General features: G+C 55.3%; 1 protein-coding gene across 1 annotated transcript; it reads left to right on the top strand.

Annotated features, from left to right (window-relative positions):
• Positions 1-4,653: 4,653 nt before the first annotated feature.
• Positions 4,654-12,149, top strand: ODC1 (ornithine decarboxylase 1). The gene is made up of 12 exons (XM_054569709.1): positions 4,654-4,894; positions 7,080-7,197; positions 7,289-7,422; positions 7,708-7,881; positions 8,053-8,225; positions 8,470-8,604; positions 8,734-8,815; positions 8,981-9,064; positions 9,941-10,103; positions 10,186-10,298; positions 10,386-10,600; positions 11,105-12,149. The coding sequence occupies exons 3-12, from the start codon at positions 7,321-7,323 to the stop codon at positions 11,247-11,249; spliced, it is 1,386 nt and encodes a 461-aa protein (XP_054425684.1). The 5' UTR covers positions 4,654-4,894; positions 7,080-7,197; positions 7,289-7,320; the 3' UTR covers positions 11,250-12,149.
• Positions 12,150-25,532: the final 13,383 nt, after the last annotated feature.

Raw genomic sequence — 25,532 nt, forward strand, 5'->3', positions numbered from 1 at the left:
GAGCCGGTCACCAGGAGCTCAGGAGAAAATAAAACAAAAGAGGCAGTTTTCATACGCGTTGGCCTTGGCAGTTCCTTGCAGCTGGAGAGGGTCCGCCCTTGCCTGGCATGGCCCTTACACAGAGGCGACAGGCAGTGTAAACACATGTCGAGTGCACAAATGACCGAAGGAAGCTACTCGGAATCTTCCATCCCTTTAATGTTAGCTAACACACAGGGAAAATTCCCGTGAGCACATCGGTCACGTAGTGACCACAGATCACAGATTTTCCAGGACTAGTTTCAGCTGAATGATGTGGATTGTGCCAGGTACAGGCCCTAGGAACTGGAGGTATGAAGGCAAGTAAATCGTGGTCTTGACTTCAAAGGGAGCGAAGGAGGAGAGGAGGGACATCCCACGGTGTCCCGGCTGTAACCCACTCCTGCTGGCAGACGGGCAGGGTCTGCAGAACAGACTAGTTTGGGAGGGCCGCGGTGGCTGCGGCCGGGGCGGGGAGGGGGCGCAGGCAGACCCTGCAGGGTCCCGAACTTCATCCTGTAGACCAAGGGCCACCAGGGAAGGATTTTAAAATGAACGAGTAAAGCCGACCCGAGGGCCGCTGTCGGCCCATGTGCTGTGTGGGCGGCACGTCTCACTGCTGGGTCCGCACACGCTCGCTGGGGCTCTGCCTTCAGTCCAATGGAAAGGCAGCCTGTGGGAGAGAAATCATCGCCAGTCAGATGAACTGCTTCTCAGGCTGTGGATGGAGGTGAACTTTGCTGTGCAATGTACTAGGTGGCCACCGACCTGCCGCAGGGCCCTGCGGGGACTCAGACGGCCCTGGCTCGTTGCTGTCAGATGGCTCAAGTCCCAGCAGCTCCCCGGGGAGCCACACCAGGGTGGGGGCCAGGTGGGGCAGTGATGCAACGGTGCTTTATAAAACAAACACCCTGGGACTTCTACTGACACACAGGTGTCTTTGGCTTCCAACAGATACCTCTGCAGATGCTCCACTCCTCTGATGACGCCCGCGTTGCTCAAGGCTGGGAGGCCCTCCCCGGAAGCTCTGGGCGCCTGGGGCTCATCATTTGGATATTGGCACAGACGGCACACTTTCCACCTTACAGGGTGGGTGGCATTTGCAGTAACGCCTAGAACGATTCAAGGGCAAGGCTTGAGTGTGGGTGAGTGACTGAGCTTCGGAACACTATTTTTAGTCAAGCATCTACCTGTGATGAAAGTGTCCCACAGCTGTTCCCTTACCCAGGGGTCCTGAGTTCTGCCACAGTCACAGGGCGGGTCCTACCTGCCCAAAGTCCCCAGGCGGCTGGAAGCCAGGAGCCTCACTCTGCAGTGAACTCTTACTACGCTGCAGGGGGGAAAATTGGTGCAAAATATGACCATACACAGAACACAAACCCATTTTCCAGAGAGTTCTCCGTGTCAAACAGTCCATTATTGAATACATGGATACCTAAATGCTTGATGTCATCATTTATGTCATTTTATGATTTTTAATATGATTCCTTGAATTTGTAATCACCATAGACCTTTTTAAGCCCTTCCGGGTAAATAATTAAAAAGCATGTCCCTTGCCAGAAGTGGGTCCTCCTTTTCGGGTCAGAAAATGTGGCTGTAGCATATTCATACAGAGCTCTCTTTGTAAAAGAAGTCAGAATTCTTAGCACATCAGACTGCTAGAGCCTCAGTTTTCAATCCAGTCTGACCAAGCCCGAGAGCATTTTACAGGAAGGCCCTGAGAGCTGGGGGGAGGGACTGCCAGGGCTTCCTAATGAGCTAGGTACGGAGAGTAATTTGAAAAAAAGAGCCCACTGGAGTTGGTCCCAGAACGTAGGTGGGGTGCCTAAGGATGCAGATCTTATTGGCAATGTCCAATGTGCATTTTACCTGTTCATTCACTTCCTTTACTGCATCTGCACCAAACACGAAAGCCTCATCTCCACATAAAGGCAACTTCTAGTGTTAGGCATCACATAGTTTACAGGGATCTGTTGCTTTCTCACTAAGGAAAAGGTAGTAAGGGAGAGGATAAGGTCTACAGAAATATGCAGAAAGGCATTAATGCCGGGCATGTGGGTAAGGCCAGGTTTAGTCACCAGAGGTTTATGTCCCAAATCCAGTTTAATAACCGGATTTAATGACTCAGGCCCTGCTGACTCCCAGCCCCAAGACCAAGGGCCTCGCCGGCAGTTCGCCTGCAGGCAGCAGGGCCAGCGGGCCAGGGAGCGGCTCTGCCTCCTTCCCGTGCCTCTGTTTCCCCATTGAGTCAGACGGGTCACCTGGCCATGGCCTGGCCTCCCCGAAGCAAAGCGCAGCATGTAGGCAGGAGTTTACATGTTCACGGTGGGTCCGACAGACTACCTAGCTCCTGAATGACTTAGCTCTACATCCCAGCTAATATTTCTAAATCTAAAATATAACTACAGAACCAAGCTGAAAGGGACCCTAGATCTGGCCCAAGCTCTTCCCTTGATGGCTGGAGAAGCAGAGGCTCACGGAACGTCAGGGAGATGGTCAAGGTCACACAGCAGCAAGCTGCTGGCAGGACAGGGGCTAGCTGTCCTCCCCTCCATGCCCAACATGCTGAGACCTCTGGTCCCCTCTGCTGGGAAGAGGCCGCGCAGCGAGAACATGCTGCCTCGCAGTGACTGCTGGATGAGCCATAGAAAGCGGCCACGCAGACAGCGCTCGCCTCTTGGCCTTGGCACTGGACATGGGAGGCTTCCAGAGTGCGAGTAAAACTCTGTCATTGGAACACAATGTTTTCCTCTTAGAAGGCGAACGAATACCAGGAGCAAACCCCAGGGTGCTCCCAGGGAGTCAAAACTGTCCCCTTGAGTGCCTGGGGCGGTAATGTCCTGGGATGCGTTTGTTAATCCCGGCCCCCTCAGGAATTAAGTGCATTAGGGCAGCGATAACTCCCCTCCCCTTCACTGGGAAATCCCAGGTTCTTGGCCTCCAGGAAGTTAGAGCATCCATTCATTCTATTCATTCAACAGCGATTCATCCACTATATCCTGGGGCTGTGCAGAAAAGCTTCTTCAAAACCTCACAGGTTTTGGTAGCTGTAAGCACCTTGGGCTTCTCAGGCCTCAGAGGCCAGGGAAGGGAGGTAATTTACTCAAGATCACCCCGCAAGTTGGGGCGAGGGCCAGGCTGCAGCACAGAGCTCCTCCAGGCTCCTCAGCGCCCACAGCTTGGCCAAGCCTAGCTTTATGTGTTCTCTAACTCGTACCCCTGGCCCTCAGGTTGGCCGCAACGCGCTCCCTAGGGTAGAATGTAATTGTTGGATTTCATCTTCAAGGGACGGAATGGAGAAATGGCAGGTGCGGGAGTGGAAGCAAGCCCTAAATTTCTTCAGCCCCTCCCTGGGGCCAGCAGTGGGGTGGTGCTCACCCAGAGAGTTGAAATCCTCCAACCATATTCCCGAACTCAAGGTGTTCACCAACTGGGGTGCCCTGTTCAAAAACGGGCAGTGGTTGTCATGAGGTGGTGTTATTTACTCACAGCAAGCAAAGCGGAAGGAGGATTCACAGCCAAAGCTTTACCTCCCTGAATGACATGTCGGTTTCTTTCTGCAGTTGGCTATGTTGGGTCCCTGTCAAATTGGTCCTATTTAAGGCTAGTCTGCAAAATACAGTGCTACATTTTAACATGTAGCAAGAATAACATTTAGTAAGAATGGCCCAGATCATGAGACTCTTGTCCTAACACTGGAGGCACTGGCTCCGCTCTTAGGGACAACCAATTTTCTACCAAGCATTTGCCTATCTATTATTCACTGCGTGGACCTTGCTGGTGTGTTGGGACTTACCTAACTCTCAAAGGTGTCAGTTGCCAGCCGCAGCTGCCCCGAATGGTGCCTAGTCACTGACGAGGGCCAGTATGGCACAGGGCAGTGGAGCCACTTGGTGGCTTGGTACCCGTTCCCCCCACCCCGTCCCCTAACGCGCTTGGACGAGTCTACTGGCCTAATAAAACCGCGCGTTGGTCCTCCGTGTCCACTGTTGGAAGGCACCGCTGTGTTCAACACGGTTCAGGGCACAGGTGACTTGCGGGGTGCTCCTCTGCACACCCCTCCCACTGTCAGCGTCTCTACTCCCCTCCTGGTAGAGCGGTGCCACAATCATTTCCAGGTCCCTTTTACAGAAATGGGGGCGCCGGGGTCCACGTGGCCCGCTCGCGCCCCTTTTCTTTCGCTGCCCAAGGACGCGCCGCACGTAATGCCAGATAGAAGAACAGTGCTGCGTGGCGCTGGTGCAGCTGGGGAGTTTGCAAATTCTGCGGCACCGGCTCGTGGCACAAGGACTAGGGATACAGCCCACAGCGGGCGCCGAGAGCCCGGGGGCCGGGACTGCCGCTTCGTGCGCGTGCGCGAGCCCGCCGCAGGGCTGGCGGCGGGAGGCCCGAGGTGGGGGAGGTGCCTGCGGCGGGCTGCGCGTGCGCGGACCTGCCGCAGGGCTGGAGGGGCGCGAGGCCGGGGGCGGACGGGCGGCGCTCGCAGGCGCTGACGTGAAGCCTCCTGCGCCCCCTGCCCCTCCCCCGGGCCCCGGTTGGCCGCCGCCGCCGCGCTCCGCCCCCTCCCTCGGAGGACGCCCGGACGGAACCGATTGCGGCTGGTTTGAGCTGGTGCGTCTCCATGACGACACGGGCGGCTCTATAAGTAGCGGAGCAGCGGCGCGTCGGGCTTTGTCAGTCCCCTCAGCCTCCGCCGCCGCCTCCCCTCTCCCAGCGCTCCGGCGCCACCTCAGGGCCGGCGGTCCTCCGCGGGAGGGAGCGAGGCGGCGGGCCGGCGGCCGGGCGGGCGCTGACGGGGTCGGTCGGCGGTCCTGTGCGCTCGGCGGCTGCGGCGCCATCTCCATGGGTTCGGCTTGAGGCGCCCCTGCGCCCGGAGGTGAGAGGGCGCGAGCGGGCGGTGGGGAGGCAGGAGCCGGGGAGGCAGGAGCCGGGATGGCCACGTGTCCCTGCGCGCCGGGCCGGAGGCCGCGGACAGACCCGCTCCTGGCGCTGCGAGGGGCGCGTGGTCGCGGAGCCGCCCGCCCGCCCGCTCGCCCCTGACCTTGGTGAGCCGCTGCCTTCGGGACGCCGGTTTCCCCAGGGAAGGCGGGGGTTGGCCCTGGGCCCTCCTCGCGGCGCGGCCCGCCCGGCCGTGGGCAGCGGGGCCCGCGCCTCGCCTGCCCGGCACCGCTGACGGCGGGCGCCGGCTGAGCCGGAAGCCGTTGGGACGGCCGGTGGCTCCTTCAACCGCAGTCTTTTTTTAAACCCACGTGGCAAGCCGGGTAGCAGGTGCAGCAGAGGCGGGACGAGCCCGTGCAGGTCGGGGGCTCCGGTCGCTCCTTCCCTGTGACAGGGCTGCGGTTGCCGTTCCGCCTCGCCGTCCTCGACGACCGCGGCCAGAGCGACGGGGCCCGCGGGAGCCGGCGGAGCCCGGAGAGCCCTGCGGCGGCTGCGCTAGTGAATGCGCGGCCCGCCCCGGCACCGCATCGCCTGCTCCGGAGTCTCTGGGAGACGCCGGGCGCGCGCCCAGCTTAGGAGCGGGGTTGGGGCCAACGCGGAGGTTTCCCGAACAGGCCGCTGGCGCCTGAGGACCCCGAGTGATTGATGGGGGCAAGTGCGGGGGGCGGCCCCCTGGAAGTGCCGGGGGAGCGGCGGCCGCGCCGGCCGGGCCCGCCGCGGAGGTCGGGCAGCTTGGTCCGCTCGTGAGACGACCCGGCCGGCGGCCGAGGCGTCCCGCAGAAAAGTGCTGTGTTGTGCTCCCATCGATCGACCCTTTTAAGTAACTTCCTGTGCGGAGCCCCGGAGGGTTCGCGGGGGACACGTCACGGTCGCGGTCGCGGGTGATCAAGGCGTCCTCGCTGAGACCGGCCGGGCGTGGCCCCGCTGCGGGGCGCCCCGCAGCCGCCGGTTCCGGGGCGGGCGGGAGGCCACCGCCCCTTGGACGCCTCTCTCCCCCTTTCTCTTCTCCTTTTTAGCAATTAAAAAAAAAAAAATTAAAGTCCTCGAATGAAGATTAAAAAAAAGGGTACAGGAAAGCAAAGTACTTCCCAGTGGTGTATTTAGGAGAAAACTCCCAGGTTAAGCTTGAGCATTGCCTTAGGGATGTTTAACAAAGGCCCTAATTAATCCCGCCTGACACTGCCTCTGCCTCGGGAGGGTTATTTCTGTGGACGGAGTGGATCTGCCGGCCTCCTCCCTGGCCTCGCCCGGGGCGCGGGCGGTCACTGAGGAGGCTGACACGGCGACAGTGGCACCGGAAGCAAGCCCCACCGCGCCCGGGTTTGGGTCTCCGGCAGGCCCGTCGCCGGGTCCTGAGGCGCCCGGAACCCTCGCCCGGCCTCTGCCCGGGCCGCCGGCGCGGACGGGGCTGCGCCGCCGAAAAGGAGGCGCGCCCGGCAGAATTCAGTAACTGGCGCTCCGCGCTGTCACGTTTTACGAAGGCCAAGGACAGTGCCTCTGATTGTTACGAGCCTTTTGCTTATTCATGAGTCATTTACACTTGCTTATTTTTCTTACCCATAAAGTATGCCAAAAATTACTCTCATTTGACTAGCGTTTATAGCTAAGCAAATGTTAGAGTGCCTGTTGGGATTCCCAGCATTGCCTGATGGAGTAGGCAGCACTGGCCCAAGAATGCTGATTTCTGATGAGGGAGAGCAAGTGTAACCCATCGTGGGGGTCTGAAGATGCCGTTTTTAAAGCTACGTGTCCAGTAGGAAAATAACAGCTCGTGAAGTTTTCGGGAAGCTTCAGAGTGCTCAGTACATTAAGAGCCCTAGACATTTCCATGATGCCTATTAGTCTCTAAAGGGAACCTGTGTAATTTAAAGTGCTTGTCGAGATGTGGAGCACCACATCCACAGTGTGTGGGACTGGAGTGTGCGGCTTTCAGAAAGATCGCAGGTGCTGAACCTCGTGTCTTCCTGATGCTGTAGAGGTTGGCAGGATTCGCACAACTTACGTTGAGAGCAGTGGGATCCCCGAACCCACAGAGTGAGCTGCACGGTGCCTGAGCAGGCGTGGAGAGGGCCGGTTCCTCCGTTGGAGGCCTTGTCCCTAAGGGAGGGCGTCTGTGTTGGCAGGCCAGTGCCAGTGCCACAGCGAGAGGACGCCCAGGTTCCGCGGGACTTGGCATTACTGGAGAGCTGCCTTTGCGAAGAGCTGGCGATAATTCCTTTAAAGCCCACCTTGGTTTTCCTTGTAAGTACTTGGGGCCATTGCACGTTAATCTTTTTAAGAATTACTAAGTATGGCTAAGGCTTGTGAGTGAATTTCTCTACCCTATTTGCAGTTTGTGGAGTCTCAGACAAACATCCAGAAACCATGAACAGCTTTAGTGGTGAAGAGTTTGGCTGTCATTTCCTTGATGAAGGCTTTACTGCCAAGGACATTCTGGACCAAAAAATTAATGAAGTTTCTTCTTCTGTAAGTGTCTTAAGGTCATGCTGGCAGGGCCACTTTGCTAGCGCCAGGCAGCTGGGTGGGGGACCTCAGTGGGGTCCGAGGACGTGGAATGGAGTTTACGGGCCCTGCTCAGGGATTGAGAATGTAACCGGCTGCAGGTTGCCAGCAGGCATAGTGATTGATGTTCCTGTCGGTGAGTGGACTGAGGGGCGTAGAACGCACTGAGAACAGTGGGGAAGAGGAGGGAGGCCGCGGCGGGACACTGTTAGGCTGCTACTGAGTGCCCTGTGACCACTCTTCCTGCAGGATGACAAGGATGCCTTCTATGTTGCGGACCTGGGAGACATTCTAAAGAAACACCTGAAGTGGTTAAAAACTCTTCCTCGGGTCACCCCTTTTTATGCCGTCAAATGCAATGACAGCAGAACCATAGTGAAGACCCTTGCTGCCATCGGGACAGGGTTTGACTGTGCCAGCAAGGTGAGCAGAAAGCCGCAGGCTTCCGTTAGACCACTGGGCAGGTCGGAGTTGTTTCCTGGGCAGTAGGTGCTGATGGGAGGAGGGGCTGCGGCTGTGATGTACAACTTCCTGTGTTTTTCTGTTTCTTCTGCTTACTAGCTACATGTGTGTGGCGTAACACCTCTTTTTCAGACTGAAATACAACTGGTGCAGAGCCTTGGGGTGCCTCCAGAGAGGATTATCTATGCAAATCCTTGTAAACAAGTGTCTCAAATTAAGTATGCTGCCAATAATGGAGTCCAGATGATGACTTTCGATAGTGAAGTCGAGTTAATGAAAGTTGCCAGGGCACATCCAAAGGCCAAGTGAGTCAGTCCTCCGTTGGAAGGCGGGGGTGGATGTGGGAGCCGCATGTTGTCAGACAGACTAAATTTCCCGTTGTGACGTTTCTGTAATTGTATGTGTGTTGGGTCAGAGGCAAAGTAGAAAACAGCTTAAATACTTCTGATTAGTAAAGCCCTATTAGACTGAAACAAGAACTCGCTTTGTATTTTAACCACGGCCATAACCTCCTGTCAGGCAAATTTGAAACACTCCTCTTGCTTCTAGGTTGGTTTTGCGGATCGCCACTGATGATTCCAAAGCGGTCTGTCGTCTCAGTGTTAAATTTGGTGCCACCCTCAAAACCAGCAGGCTTCTTCTGGAACGGGCGAAAGAGCTAAATGTCGACGTCATTGGTGTCAGGTGAGGTCTTGGTGTGGAGGTAGAGGCTCCAATAGTAACAGCGTGCAAGTTTTACAGGGCTTTTCCCCCTGTGAATAGTCATCTTCAGGAATAACCAGAAACAATGTCTTCTCTTTCTTACTGCTTCAGCTTCCATGTGGGAAGCGGCTGCACGGACCCCGAGACCTTCGTGCAGGCCATCTCTGACGCCCGCTGCGTCTTCGACATGGGAGTGAGTACACGGCGACCCCTGGGGCGGGGCGGGGGGCGGTGAGGGTAGGGCCGGCCGGCCGCTGTGGACATGGTCCCGCTGCAGAGGCTTAACCCCGCCGACTGGGTTCATTTCCCGTGACTTGTATGTCTGGCTGTTGGATCAACGTGATTTTCTTGACTCCAGGTGGAGGTTGGTTTCAACATGTATCTGCTGGACATAGGTGGCGGCTTTCCTGGGTCTGAGGACGGAAAGCTTAAATTTGAAGAGGTAATTCGTGGCAGCGCTGCACTGGAGCAGCTCTTTCAGGGGGTCGCCTAGTGGAGCATTTCCAAACCTAAGTGATGAGCTGATACCAGAAGGGACTTTACAGACATGAAAATACATGTCTTAGTGTGATCTTTTGAGTGGCTTTCATGCTGTTTAAAGTTGAATTCAATATCCTTTGGTTTCCTCAACTAAAATAGGAATCAGTTTTCCTGAAAAGTCTTGGAAAACCATTGATTCCACTAAGAAACATTGCTGTGGCGATGACCGTGCTGGCTTTACTACAGCAAGTCCTCGCCTGCTGTTGTCGGCAGGCTCCCTGACGACTTTAAGTGGAATGACTTGTAACAGAACCAGTTTTACCACAGGCTAATTGACATAAACAAGAGTTCAGTCCCTATGGCAAGGTTTGAACAAAGTGGCATAATTGGAGGACCTTCTCTACATCTTTACACCAAATGTGCTTTGTTAGAATTTGTATTTCCTCATTAAAATATTGTTTAGTCACTTAGGAAGCTAGGCTTCCTAAGCCTAGCTTAGGAAGGGTTAACTTTGACAGAATAGTTTTATCTCGTTGGCACATACTTGCTAGATAAAAATACTGCTAAGCATTTGGATGCCTCAGTTGGTGGTAATAGATTTGTCTTGTACTATGTGATACAACTGCACCCGCAGCACCTGAGGGAAGGGATAGGCAGGGTGTCCAAAGGGGAGTTGGAGCAACACCACAGGGGTGGGTGGTTTTGTGCTGTTGCTTGAGGGCAGGACATTCTGCTGGTGGCTGCTCAAATGTTCCTATCCCATCCTGTCACAGCATTGTGCCCTCCCTCTCCGTGCGGTTCCCCTTGATGGCTGACTGCTCTTCTCTGTCTCTCACAGATCGCCAGTGTCATAAACCCGGCTCTGGACAAGTATTTCCCATCCGATTCGGGAGTGACACTCATAGCAGAGCCAGGAAGATACTATGTTGCATCAGCTTTCACCCTGGCAGTTAACATCATTGCCAAAAAGTTGGTATTAAAGGAACAAACGTGCTCTGATGGTAGGTAGAAAGGATGCAGACACTGTGTGCACAACTGTAAGCTGGTACAAAAGGTGGTAATTGAGGCCAATCTGCTTTCCAGATGAAGATGAGTCGAGTGAGAAAACCTTTATGTATTACGTGAATGATGGAGTATATGGATCATTTAATTGCATCCTCTATGATCATGCGCACGTGAAGCCCGTTCTGCAGAAGGTACCTTCTAGCTATTTTTGTACTGTATGTAAGAGGTAAGGTGATGGGTTAAAAGCAGGTGTAACGAGGCCCGTTTCTCAAATGTAGAGGCCCAAACCAGATGAGAAGCATTACTCATCCAGCATATGGGGACCGACATGCGACGGCCTCGACCGCATCGTGGAGCGCTGCGCCCTTCCTGAGATGCAGGTGGGGGACTGGATGCTCTTTGAAAACATGGGCGCTTACACCGTTGCTGCTGCTTCCACTTTCAATGGATTCCAGAGGCCAACCATCTACTATGTGATGTCAGGGCCGACATGGTGAGTGCCATCGTGTGTGTGCGGCCTGATAAGAGCAGGCACCTTCTCCGTGCTCTCCCTCCCAAGAGCACGCCCACGCCTTTCCCTGCCCTCTCTGGCCTCTAAGGCCTGCGTCTCCTAAACTCCCAAGGGTCCCTGCAAGACCTGCAGCCAGGGAAGCAGTGAGCGGCGGCAGCTCGTCCTGGGCCAGCCCCCTGAGCCTTGCCTTCCCCAAGGCCTCTCTGACTTTGCAGTGAGCCCAAGCAGCCCCGCCCTTCTTTCACTGTCCCCGGCTTTAGAAAAGACTGGTTGAGGTATTTCTATGTAGTAAGACTATTTTAATGATGCAAGTGACCCGTGGTTTCCTTGTTACTGAAAAGATGATTCTGAAGACGTTCTTCAGAAATACCGAATAGCTTCCTCCTGACAGCGTAGCCAAGGAGGTAAACAGGCTTATGGGTAGGGTGCTGGAGACCGTCCAGCACGGGTGACTCGGGGTTTCTGAATATGTACCTTCTCTCTCAGGCAACTGATGCAGCAAGTCCAGAACCACAACTTCCCGCCCGCCATGGAGGAGCAGGACGTCAGCGCCCTGCCAGTGTCCTGTGCCTGGGAGAGTGGGATGGAGCGCCACCCAGCAGCCTGCACCTCGGCTCGTGTTAATGTGTAGATGCCGTTCTTGTAGCTGTCACTGCGAGGGTAGCTTGAATTACGGGATTGGAGGGGACCACCTAACTTAATTATTGCTAGTTCTGAAATGTCTTTGTAAGTAGGGTTGGCACAGGCAGAACATTATGGAAAGCTAGGAGATGGGGTCACACTTATCTGTGTTCCTATGGAAACTATTTGAATACTTGTTTTATATGGATTTTTACTCAGTTTTCAAACGCTACTACAGAGTGCCCCTCAGCCGCCAAGCAAGCGTTTGTAGCTTGTACATTGGCAAAACGGCCCAGCCAGCTCAGTGTTGTGGCCTGTTTTAAAAATAAAGGACCTTGAAAATTAGGCGTTGGGATATTTTTAGTGTGACCAGTCCACACAGCTCGCCTTGCATGTACTTTTCAAGTGGGAATTAATGTTGTATTTCCCCAAAGGCTGAGAAAATTGTCCCAGAGGACTGAGGAGTTGATGGTTTTTATTTTGAAACTCTCTGCGGACATGCCCTTTTCCTGTTGGGCATTTTTATTTGCAGTGCGTGGCTCCTGGGTAAAGCTGGCTGTGGATGGTCACGAGGAATAGACCTGGCCCTGTGTTCACGGAAGGGAAAGGATGGATGAGAAAGGGCCCTCTCCTCTGCTGCTCACGGTGGCCAGTGTCTGCTGTAGTGGCTTGGCCCCATCCAGGTGTCCGCAGAGGTGGCTGGGACTTGGCCCGGAGCCCCTGTTGACTCGCTGGCCTGCTCCCGTCACAGCCAGTGCCCAGGGAAGGTGCGCCAGGCCCTCAGGGACCTGCCTGTGGAGGCCTGGGACGCTGCCTCCCCCGCCCGGACCACACTCCCAGGACAAGCCGCATAATTCCAGCAGAGCTGGGAATGTAGTACAGCATTTGGCAGTCATTTTAATAAATTTGGCAACAGTTACTGTATGTGTAGGTCTTTGCTGCCTTCTCTGACCCCCACTCTGAAAAAGGAGCAGGCTCTCCCATACCTGACCCCTAAAACAGGCATTTTGATTCCCTGTGGTAGTGGCACAGTGAGGACAGCAGGCCACGGGGAAGCCCGGTGTCATTCCAGGAAGGCCACTCACCGAGCCGCCGGTCGGTCGCCGAGTCTGCTGTCCTGCCAGCTTCTGAGGGGCCTGCGAGGAGGGGGAGCTGTGGCTCCGCCCCTCAGGGGAGGGGAGCCTGCAGCCGCTCCACTTACAGGGGCGGGGGGTGCTGACAGCATTGCTGTGCCTCAGGCCCCCTCGTCCCGGGCTGCTCGGCCAGACGAGGGCTAGGCTCGTCAGCAGCTCTGCCCTCCTTGGACTCCAGGACAGGGCTGGCTTTGCCAGAGCGAGATAGGCTGCCAGCGGCCGCAGAGCGGAGGAGAGCGGTCACTGCCGCCTGCGCCGCCTCCTGTGAGTAAGCACATCCGTCAGGATGTGAGGCCCCCTCCCAGTGCTCACAGTAAAGGGTGGCACTGTCCCCCCAACGCGGGGGAGAGACACCAAGTCTAAAACCATGGCACGTTAGGCCTTCGGCTTGGTCATCGGGACACCTTCCAACGCAGGTGCTGGGCCTCCCCCAGGCGGGGGCGGGGGTGGGGCTGGGCACCTGGGAGCTGCCTGGAAAAACACGGGTCCCGACTCCAATACCAGTCAGTCCGGAGTGGAAGTTCGCTGTAGCAGCGAGACCACAAAACGAGCAAACACGGGCAGTCGCCGCCTCTCAGTACAGGCTGCTCCGTGCGAGCTTCGGAGGACAATGACTTCCACGTCGCGCTGGCGGCACTGGCAGTTCTCAGAGGAGACGTCTGTGAGGTGCACAGGTTCGTGACTGCCGAGCTGGCATGATTCACGTGTTTGTAAGTGGGCAGCTGTGTTGGTTTGCTCGGGCTGCTGTCAGAAAACACTACAGACGGTGACCTAACGACTCCATTTCCTCACCAGCCTGGGGGCTGGAGGTCCCAGATCCAGAGCCTGGCCGGTTGGGATTCCCAAGGCCTCTCCCAGACGGGCAGGCTGCTGTCCTCATTGTCATCTTCCCCCTGTAAGGAGACCGTGAGGGCCCCGCGGAACACACTCGTTTTCAGCCAACCACCTCTTGAAAGGCCCTATTTCCAAATAGTCACATTCCAAGGTTATGGGAGTTAGGGCTTCGACATAAATGTGGCGGCCACGGTTCAGCCCCCAACAACCCTCTTCCAATGGACACGGGAGTGGGGGAGGGGGAGGCGGAGAAAAACAAATCCAGAAACACCCAAAACTTGCAGTGGAACAATTCTTCCAGCTGCCTCCTTTGGCAAAAAATACGTCAATAGAGTGGGAAATCATCTTAAACATGCTCGAGAGAATTTCATTTTCAGGCTCCATTTCTCAATACTACAGAACAGAGATTTTGATGAGCCACTTGGGAATGGTGTATTTGTTTGCATTTTTTAGAATCTGAGCCCAACGTGAGGGGACCACACCCAAAAAAACAAATTTGTTTACTATGAGCCTTGGGGGCCCATGAGGCAGAGCAACCTGGCGTCTCTTCCTTTCCCGGAAGTCCCACTAGCGCAGGGCCCACGCGCCAACAGCCTCCTCGGACCCGAGGCTGCCCCGTGGAGAAAGGGTGGAGGGAAGAAAGGTGGCCTGTGGCTGGCGGGAAAGCTGCTCTGTTTCGGCCTGTCCTCCGGATGCAGAAACAGCGTCCCTGAGGGTTTGTGAGCGCAGGCCTGCCTTCCCAAGGGCTGTGGGTTCAAGTTCACACTGTCCGCAAATTCCTGAGAAGTCTGATGTGGAGAGGGTTTCCGGGCGCCTGTCCTGGTCTGACGGAGCACCTGTAACCTCTCTGAAAGGACGCCGCCCGTGTGCTGGGCCCACAGATGGATCCCGAAGGGATGCAAGCTGGTCATTCACGAGGAGTCAGCAGGCAGAAACAGCTTGGCTGACGAGCTTCTGAGCCCCGAGTCCCACGCCATCCCCCTTCCCTGGCCCCCAGCCTCCTTCCCAGTCCCACTCCCTCTCCGCAGACAGAAGAGGGAAGAAAGGAGATGGGGCCATCCATTCCCCCCCAGACAGCGGCGCTGCGCATCTGCCCAGGAAGCGGCCTTTTGGAAAGGATGACTTGTTTTTATGGTGTTGCTCAAAGGGTTGCACTATTTATCAGTGGTGTTTTCTTACTACATGAGCATGTGAACTGAATTTCAATCAACTCTCCAGCGGTTGCATTTTATAGAATGAGACGCGTAATAATAACTTCATAGAATAATGCTCCATAGACGAATAGCTACATAGAAACAAGAGCCCTTTATTAAGTTTATTGCATTACAAGCACTAAGCCTGAAATTCTTAAACCCTCTATTTAAATAAACCCCCTTGTCTTCAACTGTCTCAGAACTCTGAGCACTCAGAAAACTCAGTACTAACCCCCCTCTATCCGTAGGGGACACGTTCTGAGACCCCCAGAGGATGCCTGAAACCGCAGATGGTACCTGGACCCCAGGGTTGGGTTGACGCCTTAAAATTTCATTTATCAATTAGGTACAGTAAGAGATTAACAACAAGGAGTAATAATAAAACAGAGCAATTGTCGTGTAATGAAAGTTGTGAATGGCTTTGAGGCCATTATTCAATAAAAGAAAGGTTACTCGTACCCCAGCTCTGTGACACCGCGATGCCCTTTGGCTTTCTGTGGGCCTCGGTGCAGACACATGCTTGCCCCTGGCCCACCGAGCCACCACGTGGCCTGAGCTGACGGAGGAACCGGGGGCGTGCTGGCGGGCTCCCCAGCCACTCGTGAAACATTAGAACACACGTCCACTGTTAAGAGCCCAGCCAATTGCATCCGAAGGATGCCTGCAGAAGCCGTTGGGAGAACTGCGTTCCGGTGCTCCCCAGCGGTGCCCCAGCCAACTGGGCAACCTGAGCAACCCCTCCCTCATCTGTGTGATGAGGACCCTGCACTCACTGGGGAAGGGTCCAGCAAGCAGGGGGCCGGCGGGATTCCATCGCTCGGTCTGTGCAGCGGTAGCTTTGCTCAACAGCAGTTCCTCCAAGAAGACTGTGTGGCCAGAATGGTTGGCTCAGCTGTCTATGCCTGTTGCTCTCTTGTCTGTACATTTCATCATCTTGAACACCCTCCTGTGAGCGTGGGGGCCAGGGAAGGCAGACGGGTGTGAGGGCAGAGGCAGGCATGGCTGCCTCCTTTTGTAAATATATGGTGTATGACATAAATATAAAAACGTTGAAACCCCCTGGTATCACAGACGTTTGTTAGCATCACCGGGGTTCTGTGGAATACAGGTTTGGGAAATTCTGTAAGAAATACTCTCCAAGAACGACAAACCGCTGTTAAAATGGGCGAGTCCAGTGTCTGGATTTCTACATGAGAATTTTTGTAGGGGAAAAAAAAGAGTTTAATTCAAACTGAGCTGAGAGGCAGAAACAGCAACTTGACTGAGCTTACACCTCAAATGAGAAAATCTGGAACTGAGATTTTGTTCCTGGCCAGGCAAAGGGAAACTGGAAACTGAGGGGACCAGTAAAGAAAGGTCCCCTTGAGGCCTGTGGGCTGCCGTGGGGGCGAGGCGTCATACTCCTGTGTTACCTGAGATATTAGGAATAATTGTAACATGAGCTGACGCCTGCCGGCCTGAGCCGCGGGCGGCACCGAGCGCGGGCCCACCTGATCTTCCCTCCAGTCCTGGCGCGCAGGTGCCGTGACTTGCGTTTCACAGAGCAAATGGGGTTGCAGATGTGAACTCACAGAAGCGAAGTCACCGGGTAAGGTCAGGAAGCTGGCCCCTGAGGAGCGGTTTCCAAGCCAAGGGCCCCTGCTGTGGGTCTATATCCCTGACCTCTCAGCCATACTGTCCCCTAAATCCGTCACTTGGAACAAATCTCGCCTTCTACTGTAGTTAATTTCACCATGCCCTAATTGCTCAACTGCATGATAATGTTCTTCAGGGCAGAAGCATGTCTCATTTATCTTTTAACTTTTTAATGAGGTATAACTTACTATCACAAACACAAAAGATCAAGTGTGTGTGTGTGATCACCCATTAGACAAAAAGAAAGCTAATGAAACAGATGCCTAAGAGGGGAGAGTTCATGCTGACCAACTCATTTACCCAAAATGACTTTCATGCTTTGCGTAGAAATGGCCGCTGTCCCAAAGGAGATTACAGTTTAAAATCAGGTTCCTATCCTGACTGGTGTGGCTCAGTAGATGGGGCGCCAGCCCATGAACCTAAAGGTCACCTGTTCAATTCCTGGTCAGGGCACCTTCCTGGGTTGCGGGCAGGTTCCACGTTCGGGGGTGTGCAAGGGGCAACCAATCAATATTTTTCTCCCTCTCTTTCTTCATCCTGTCCCTTCTCTAAAAATAAATAAACTCTTTTTTTAAAAATAAAATCAGGTTCCTAATTGGGAGGTCTCCTTCTCTGGGCCTCAGTTCTCTGAGAGCTAAAACCGGAACGGTCTCCCAGGTGCGTCTCGTGCTGATGCCGCAGGATTTCATCTTTCTCACACAACAGCCACACAGCAAACACAGGGGTCAGCCTTACCTGTTGCCCTGCTCCTCCCCGCCCCCACTCCCAGGACCTGGGGTTCCTGACCTTCGCACGCGCCCTGCAAGGGGCCCACGAGTCTGAGCACATGCTCCTGTGCTCCCGCTTGTTTCACGGCCCCGACAGGGCCGCTGCTGGACGGCTCCCGCAGAAAATGCCCCCTCATTCAAACGCCAGGCGAGGTGGCATCCTCACCCGAGCTGCGCAGGTGGGAACCGGAGCCCCGCCGGGCGCTTGACCTGAGGGCGGGGACTCCCTGAACGCCAGGCCGCCCCCGGCGCTCTTGCCAGGGCTTCCTGTGGACCCATCCCTTTACTCCCACGACAGTCCTCCCGGGGAAGTAGCAGTTTTATTTCCCTTTACAGATGGAGGCACAGGGCGGTCAAGGAGCGCGCTCATATCACACAGCCGATCGGCCGGGGAGCCAGTGCCAGTCAGTCAGCCTAACTGGGCCGGCGCAACACCGTCCAGAAGTCCAGAAATCGCTCTGCCTGTCGCTCCCTCGCGCCACCTGATGGAACGCTATTTTCTTTAACGCTCAGCTTAATGCCCTGAATTTCGGATTGTATCAGTGCTGTGCTGGGAAACATTTAACAACCGGCTCTCCTGGGAAGAGGGCGCCGACGAGTGGCGTTTGCCAGTTTCTGTGGCGGCCATGCTCCCTCTGTGGCCGATTCCAAGCTACCAAGGACACAGCGACAAACGGGGGGCCAGGGCAGCACTCCATGCACGCGGTTTCTCTCTGCTGATGCAATAGCATAAATGGCTTCCTCGGTAACAGTGCAAATAAGTGGGAAATCAGCAGTGAAATAATTAGAAAATAGTAGTTTTGAGTATTTCTTTCCCTTATGTTTAATAAAATGTCTTCAATGGCAAGTGTAACAGCAAGCTGTAGCGTAATTCCTACAACATGTTCTTATTTTTGTAAAAATGTGAAAACTCCTCACCCCCTGTATGAATATAAGCATATATTTGACCAAAAAGCCGAGGCTGGTCGCTCCTGGGACACGAGCTGAGTCAGTCCCGCACCCCCGCCGCGCAGGGGCCTGGGAGCTGCTTGTCACCCGCTCAGGTTCACCTTCCAAACAAGAAACTGAGCTGTTAACATAGGAAATGAAGGAAACACTGAAAATGCAGAGGAAAATAGATTTATTTGCAAAGATGAATGAATTTGTCCTCCGAAATAAAATCCAGGGTACGGCGCGTTTGTGAGCCGGGGCTGCAGAGCCCTGGCCTCCGCCCACTCGACCGATTCAGATTCAGTCCCACCCTCCCCCCAGACTCCGGATGAAGCTGCCCGTGGACGGCTGCCCTCCCTCCTCACCGAACAGGGTTCCACAGTCTCTTCCCACCGCCGAGCAGCAGAGCCTGGGAGGCACTGGTTAAGACTGTGAGGACATTAAGGCAGGTCTGTCCCGGCGTCTGTGGGAGTGACCTCAGCACCAGGGTGGCAGGGAGTCCGCGGTGGCCCACGGGCTGTGCTCTGTGCGGGCCCAGGTCACCATCGGCACATCTTCTCCTGGACTCCCCACCACCTTCCACGTGCTGGAAGCTCCCGCTTCTCTCAGAATCTGGGATTCCTCTCTCCCATGCGCTGCGTTGAAGCTTCACATAAGCCCTGGGTCATTTTCAGGGCAAACTGGAAAGAGAAAAAATAAGCAGGATTTCTGTTCCCCACCCCACCCCCCGCCAAAACAAGCACAGGGCCCATTTTCCCGGGTCCTCACCAGAGAAGGGTTTTTCCTGGGCATTTTAGGAGCTTCCAACCCCCACCATGGCTGCAGCCTCGGGGCAGGAGCAGGGCCAGGAGAAGGGGGGGAAGGGTCCCCGCAGCCCCCCACCCTCTGGCTCCCACAGCCCCTGTCCCGTCCTCTCTGCATCCTTCCCGTCCTGCCTGGGGAACCAGGCTGAGACTCACCGCCTGCAGGACAGAGCTGAGGTCCCAGCGGGACCGGTCAGTCACTGCCCTGCTGCTCACACGTCCAGTCCTGACGTGCGTCCCAGCCTGCCCTCTGCGGCTTTGTTCCAGGACCCGCGGACAGCAGCGTCTCTGTTCTGTCCCGAGCTCGTGGCCGTCCTCGATGGGGGACGGTGCTGTGGGCCTGCTGCACCTTGGCGGCTCCAGAGCAACGCGCTTGCTCTAAGAAGAAAGGGGAGGGAGAGCGTGAGCCTGGGCGGCAAGGGGACTTCCCTTTAGAAATGAGGGGACAGTGTTGTCTTCACTCATGGTCCTTTGACGCGCCTCATTGGCTGGCTGACACGCCTTTATTTTCTTCTCCTCCCTGGTGTCTCTTCCTGGAGAGGTGGACAGCGTCAGCGGCACAGGTACCGGGACGGGAAGGAGGGCAGGCCGTCCCGGTGTCCAGGAGCACGGCATCCCCGCTGCTCTGCCTGTCCGAGCCCCTCGCGCCATGCGGCTCAGGTCTGGCCAGAGGCGGGACCCGGTGTCGGGGGCCCCTCCCGGGCCTTCCTGGCACTGCCCATCCGTCCGTCCGTCCGTCCGTCCGTCCTGCACGCCGCTGGCCTGTGCTCCTTGCCCACCGTGTGCCGAGGGACAGCAGGCCTCCGGGGCAGCTGGTGGGGCCCCCAGGTCCCTGAGTCACCGTATGGAGGGGACGAGCTGCAGTGGCTCCCTGGCCCACGTTGTGGGACACGAGAAGCAAGTCGATTCCACGGGGTTCAGATGCTGAGCAGCCCGTTGTGGCAGCTCAACCTTGTCGCCCTCTCGGACAGAGCCTCTGATGGGCAGTCAGGCTCTCCCTGGCGTGACCGCGGAGTAAGTGTCGGGCTTGTGAAGAGTCACTTTCTGTCCCTCACCGTCGTGTAACCCCCGGCCGTGGGGTGTGTTGATGTCACCCACCAGCACCGCGTGTCCCTCCTCGCAGCCGCACTGGGAGACCGACTGGAGCCGCCTCTGGAAGAAGAGCGCGAAGATGAGGCACCATTGTCACAACGGTTCTGAGCACCTCTGCCGAGTGCACAGAGAGAAAGTTATTCGTCACCCCTTACCTTTGACAGCACGTGAGTGTCGTTCCTGCAGTTGCCACCTGCAGGCAATTAACGAGCACACCGTGCCGCCGGTGGTGCCGCCTTCCTTCCGTCTGATCCTCGCGCCTCCTTGAGCAGCGTCCCTCGCAGGCACCATGCCTGGAGAGCCGAGGCGCGGGAAGGGCTTCTACTCGGTTAGGTTTATCCCCAGGTTGGTTGGTTGGTTTTGGTTGCAACTGTAAATGAGATTGTTCCCTCGTTTCCCTTTCTGATAGTTCGTGTTGGTCTGTAAAAATGCAACTGATTTTTGTGTCCTGCTACTTGACTGGACTCATAGGTCAGTTCTAGGAGCGTTTGGTGAAACCTTGAGCTTCTCTATGTACAGCATCTGCAAATAGTGACCGTTTTACTTCCTCCTTTCCAGCGTGGGTGCCTTTTATTTCCCTCCCCGTCCGATTGCTGGGGCCAGAACCTCCAGCCCTGGGCTGAAGGAGAGGGTGAGAACAGGCATCCCTGTTTTGGTCCTGATCTTAAGGGAAACGCTCGTAGCTGTTGCCACTGAGTTTGATGCTGGTTGTGCGCTTGCGTTACATGGCCTTTGTGTCGAGGTATATTCCCTGTATTCCCATTTTGCTGAGAGTCTTTATCATAAATGGGTGCTGGGTTTTATCAAATGCTTCTTTTTCTTCCCTGTTGATCTTGTGCTTTTCGCCCTTCATTCTGTGTCTATGGCATATCACGCTTACTGATGTGCAGATACTGCACCAGCCTCGCATCCCTGGAATAATAAAGCCTGCTTGATGGTGGTGAATAGTCTTTTCTTTTCTTTTCTTTCTTTCTTTTTTTTTTTTTTTGGCATAATATTTTAAATGTACTGCTGGATCTGGTTTGCTAAAATTTTGCTGAGGATTTTAGCATCTATGTTCCTCAGGGGTATTGCCTACAATTTGCTTTCTTTTTAGTGTCTTTCTCTGGTTTTGGAATTAGCATAATGCCAGCCTAGTGAAAGGAGTGTGGGGCGGGGGAGATCTTCCCTCCTCTGGCATTTTTTGGGACAGTTTGAGAAAGATAGGTGTCAGCTCTTCCTTGACAATTTGGTAAAAGTCACCTGTGAAGCTGTCTGGTTCAGGACTTTTGTTTCTTGGGAGCTGTTGGTTACGGCTTCAGTTTCGTTAATTGCAATCGGATTTTCATTCAGATTTCCTGCTTCTTCCTCATTGAGTCTGAAAGATCGTCTGTGTTCCTAGGACTTTATCCATTACGTCCAGATTGTCCACTGTGTTGGCACATAGTTGTTTGTGACGTTTCCTTACACTGCTTTGTGCTTCTGTGGAGTCGGTTGTTACTTCTCCTCTCATTTCTGATTTTATTTATTTGGGTTCTGTCTCTTTTTCTTTCTTTTTTTTTTAATTGATTTTTAGATAAAGGGAGAGAGAAAGAAACGTCGCTTTGTTGTTCCACTTACTGCTGCATTCACTGGCTGCTCCTGGCGTGTGCCCTGAAAGGTACCGAACGGCAGCCTGGGCGGATCAGGACGACACCCTGACCACCTGGGCCACCCAGCCAAGGCGAGGCTCCTTCGGTTCTGAAGGATGGCCTTGCTGGGTAGAGTAGTCTTGGTCGTAGGTCCTCGCTTTTCATCATTCTGATTATTTTGGGCCAATCCCTTCTTGCCTGAAATGTTTCTGGTGAGAAATCAGCTGACAGACTTATGGGAGCTCCTTTGTAGGTATAGCTGTCTTTCCTTGTTGCTATTGAGATTCTCTGTCTTTAGTCTTTGCCACGTTAAATATGATGTGTCTGGGTGTGGGCCTCTTTGCGTTCATCTTGTATGGGTTCCTCTGTGCTTCCGGACCATGTATATGTATCTTTTTCCTTCTCCAGGTTAGGGAAGATTTTTGTTTTGTTTTTTTTTTCCTCTTCTGATCGGGTATTTTCTGCCACTTTGTCTCCCAAACTGCTAATTCAATTCTCTGCTTCATCCAACCGTTTATTCCTTCTTCTGCATTCATTTCAGATACTGTATTCTTCATTTCTGACTTTTTTTTAATTGCTTCTTTGTCCTTTTCCTTGCTTACTATCTTTTTCTTGAAGTCCTCCCCAATTTCATCCACTCTTTCCCTCAGTTCCTCGAGCATCCTTATAACCGCTGCATTGGACTCTGTATCTGGTTTAGTGCTTGCCTCCGCTTCATTTAGCCTTTTTTCTGGACCTTTCTTCTTTCATTCGGGGCAGTCTGTCCCCTTCTCACGCCTCTGCCCTCCCTACCAGTCTCATTGTGGCAGCTTCTTTGAATCTTTGGTTGTAAGGTTCCCCTTCAGCTGGTCTTCGGCTCGTCATTCCGGTCGCTTGCTCTGTTTCAGTTGTAATTGCAGTTTGGTCCCGGGAGGAGGGGAGTGTAGTAGCCACTTGCTCCGTGGCCACATCGGACCTCTCATGATGCCCTTCCTTTACGGAGGGACCATGTTCCATTCCATGGATCAACCGCACGGGGCTTCCCCATTGGCCCGTCAGTGGGACACCTGGGCTGCTTCCCCGTTTCGCCATTGTGAACAACGCCGCCCGGAGCGTGGGTGTGCACGTGTCTCTCCCAGACCCACCTTCAGGTCTTTGAGCGGAGACCCAGAAGTGGGATTGCTGGAGCACATGGTAGCTCTGTTTTGGTTTGGGTTTTTTTTGTTGTTTTTCCCCAGGAACCTCCACACTGTTTCCACAGCAACTGTGGCAGCCATGGACAAGGGGCCTGGCCTGACTTTCTTTGTACGAGTGGAATTAAAAAGTCAGAACCGGCCCCATCCCAGGACTTGCGGTTCTAGGACCTGAGGTCGAGAACAGCCGAGTGAGCGGAATGCTCTGCAGAGGGTCCGTGGGTTGTCAGAGGCCGCGAGCTGCTTCCTGCTGCGGGCAACTCATGGGTCCCTGGGATGCAGCGATGGGGCGAGAGCGCGCTGGGGCCACGCAGCTGCGATCCCGTCACCGTATCGCGGACAGTTCAGTCCCCTTGTGCGCAGCTGAACCTAGCGGGTGCCTCCCTCCATTTCCTTCCTCAGAGAACAGCAGCTGTGTCCAGACATCCGACCAGAGGCACGTTCACTGGCTGCTGGACAGCACCTCCCAGCCTTTCCCCTGGGGCTGGGGAGCCAGGCTGGCTGGGGCGCACGGAGGGTCGGTGGGTGGGTGCATGAGGGTCCCTTGGGTGGGTTGAAAATGCTATGAGAACCATTAAGGTTTCTTTTTCTAATTTTTTTTTCTGCATCTGCTCCCACTCTAGCATGAAGCAGCCTGAGTAGATGCTTAGCACACGCTCAGGGAGCACAGCTCTGCCCGCACCACGGCCAGAGACCACCAGGACAGGGACGCAGGCACCGGGAGCAGGAGACAGGCCCCCTGCCCCCAGCAGCGCGGGTCCCTCCCAGCAGCGAGCCCGTCTGCACCGCTGACGGCGGCCGCAGCCAGCAAGGCGTTTGGGCGCGAGAAGGACATGATCCAATTTATAGTTTTTGAAGATCACTCTGAGTTATATTTTTATTTATTTTTAATAATTTAAAAATACTTCAATTAGAGTTGACTCTCAGTATTAGTTTGAGGGATACAGCATAGTGGTTAGACATTTTAAACTTACAAAGCGGTCTCCCCAATAAGCCTGGCAGGGGGTGTCTTTGAAAAGGGTATCCATCCCATTCACGAGGGGTCCACCTCAAAGACCCCACATTTTACTTATTTGTAATTTAATTCCTTGGGGTGACATCGATTAATACAGTTCCATGGGTTTCGGGTATTCGATTGCATAGGGCGTCACCCGTCCGCTGTGCTGTGTGTTCACCACCCCGAGTCACCGGTCAAGTCCCCTCCATCGCCACCTGTCCCCCGTACCCTCTTCGATCCGTCCCCCCCTCCGGAGATCGCTCGGTGATTTGACATTTAAGATGCTGTTTGAGCTGCGTGTTGAGGGCACAGGGTCTGGACCTGCGGTTTCCCACCGCTGGGCCGCGGCAGGCACAGCTGGCGCTACGAGAATTTCTAAAACCTGCCACGCCTGGCTATTAATTCAGAGGCACTGACCTCTTTTCAAGGCCACTGTCATTTTTTTTCTTTTTCTTCCTTTTTTTCATTTCCCCTATTTCTCTTTTCTCTGGTGCTTCTGTCTAATGAAAGGACCATTACATTTCCTTAGGTCTGAAATGGTCAACAGACATGTCTGTAGGCTCCTACTGGAAGCCACGTTGTTAGATTGTATTTGACAGTCTAAGAGGACAGGCCAGCGCCCTGACGGCAGGGTCAGGTGCTGCGCGTTCGAGGCTGCGCAGGGCACACCTGGGGGCCGCCTCTTGCCCCTGAGAAACCGCCCGTCGAGGCAGATGCGGAGGGCGAGGTGCGGTTCAGGTACTGGGGGCGGGCACGGCCGGGGGACGGGAGAGGTGGAGACCTGAGGCCCAGCACAGGGCCCTCAGAGGCCCGTGGGTGAGGGGATGGGACAGGAAACCAGGAGGCCTGGCAGGAGGGGATGCGGACCTCCCGTGGGGGGTGGGGGCAGGGCAGGGGGATGGGGATGGAGACAGGGACAGGGCAGGGTGGATAAGGGACCCCAAGAGGGACAGACCAGGGGAGACAGAGGGTGGGGGGACAGGGGATCATGGAGAGGGCTAGGGCAGGGGGAATGGGGGACCCTCCATGGAGGGGGCTGGTTGCCCTGTCTCCTGCCCCTCCTCCCTTTCCCTCCAGCCACGCCCCTTCACAGAGGGTCCCCCTCCCCCGCCCTGCCCGCTCCATGGCGGGTCCCCCGTCCCCCTACCCTGCTCCCTCCATGGCGGGTCCCCCGTCCCCCCTGCCCTGCCCCCTCCATGGCGGGTCCCCCGTCCCCCCGCCCTCTCCCCTCCATGGCGGGTCTCCTGTGTCCTTTCCCTGTGCCGTCACTCACAGGTCTCTCTGGGGCCTGTGCCGTGGTCTCTGGTCTCCACGTCTCCTGTCCCCGGGGCCGGGGGCTGTACCCACTCTCTGTACCTGAAGCACATTTCTCACCCTCTCCATCTGCCTCCATTGTACCTGTGCTCTCAAGACTCATCTCAAATATCATTTTAAATGTCAAATCACAGCGTGATCATTAAAAAATATAAATCAGATCATGCCATTCTCGTGCCTACCAGCCTTCACAGCTGTGACAGCATTTTGAACCCACCGAGGGCCGTTCATCCGCCCACGCACCCTGCCCTGCCCCGGCCAGCCGGGCTGTCCCTGCCCTGGGGACACTTGCTATCACTTTGAGGGTGGCTTCCCAGTTCTCCACGGGGCCAGCTCTGTCTCAACTGCCGAGTCTGAGTCTGAACATGACAAGGCCTTGGGGAGCCTTCCCTGACCCTGCCTGTGGGTCCCTGCAGAGGTCCCAGCCCAGCACTGTCTGGTGTCAGGTGGCCACAGGTCACAGAAGTAACACAGGTCACAATGGCAGGACGGGTCATAGAGGTATCCTGGCAACCATCCCGGGTCAGCCAGGGGGCCAGGGTAGCCAGTTGAGGCTGCATGAAGGGACCACAGGCCAAGGTCTTCCAGGGCACCTGGAAGCCAGGAGTGGCTTTGGCAGGGACACGCGATGGAACATCCTGTAAGGAGCGGATTCTGCCAGCACCCCATGAGCAGGGGACAGGGCCTCCCAGAGCCCCCGGGGCAGAGTGCAGCCTGGCGCACCCGCCTCAGCTTCCTGGCCCACAGTTCCCGTGAACGCCCCCTCTGCAGTGTGGCCGCCCCGTCTGAGGCCGTTGGTTAGGGCCTCAGTGG

Source organism: Pteronotus mesoamericanus, unplaced genomic scaffold (assembly GCF_021234165.1).
Source record: "Pteronotus mesoamericanus isolate MK-2021 breed Mesoamerican mustached bat unplaced genomic scaffold, CSHL_Meso_final contig_101, whole genome shotgun sequence".
Classification (NCBI taxonomy): Eukaryota; Metazoa; Chordata; class Mammalia; order Chiroptera; family Mormoopidae; genus Pteronotus; species Pteronotus mesoamericanus.

Excerpts from the sequence above, each read along its gene's own strand:
- ODC1 (XM_054569709.1), top strand. The coding sequence starts at position 7,321 with ATGAACAGCTTTAGTGGTGAAGAGTTTGGCTGTCATTTCCTTGATGAA. Across the intron at positions 8,605-8,733 it reads GTCGACGTCATTGGTGTCAG|CTTCCATGTGGGAAGCGGCT; the intron begins GTGAGGTCTTGG and ends TTACTGCTTCAG. Across the intron at positions 9,065-9,940 it reads GAAAGCTTAAATTTGAAGAG|ATCGCCAGTGTCATAAACCC; the intron begins GTAATTCGTGGC and ends TGTCTCTCACAG.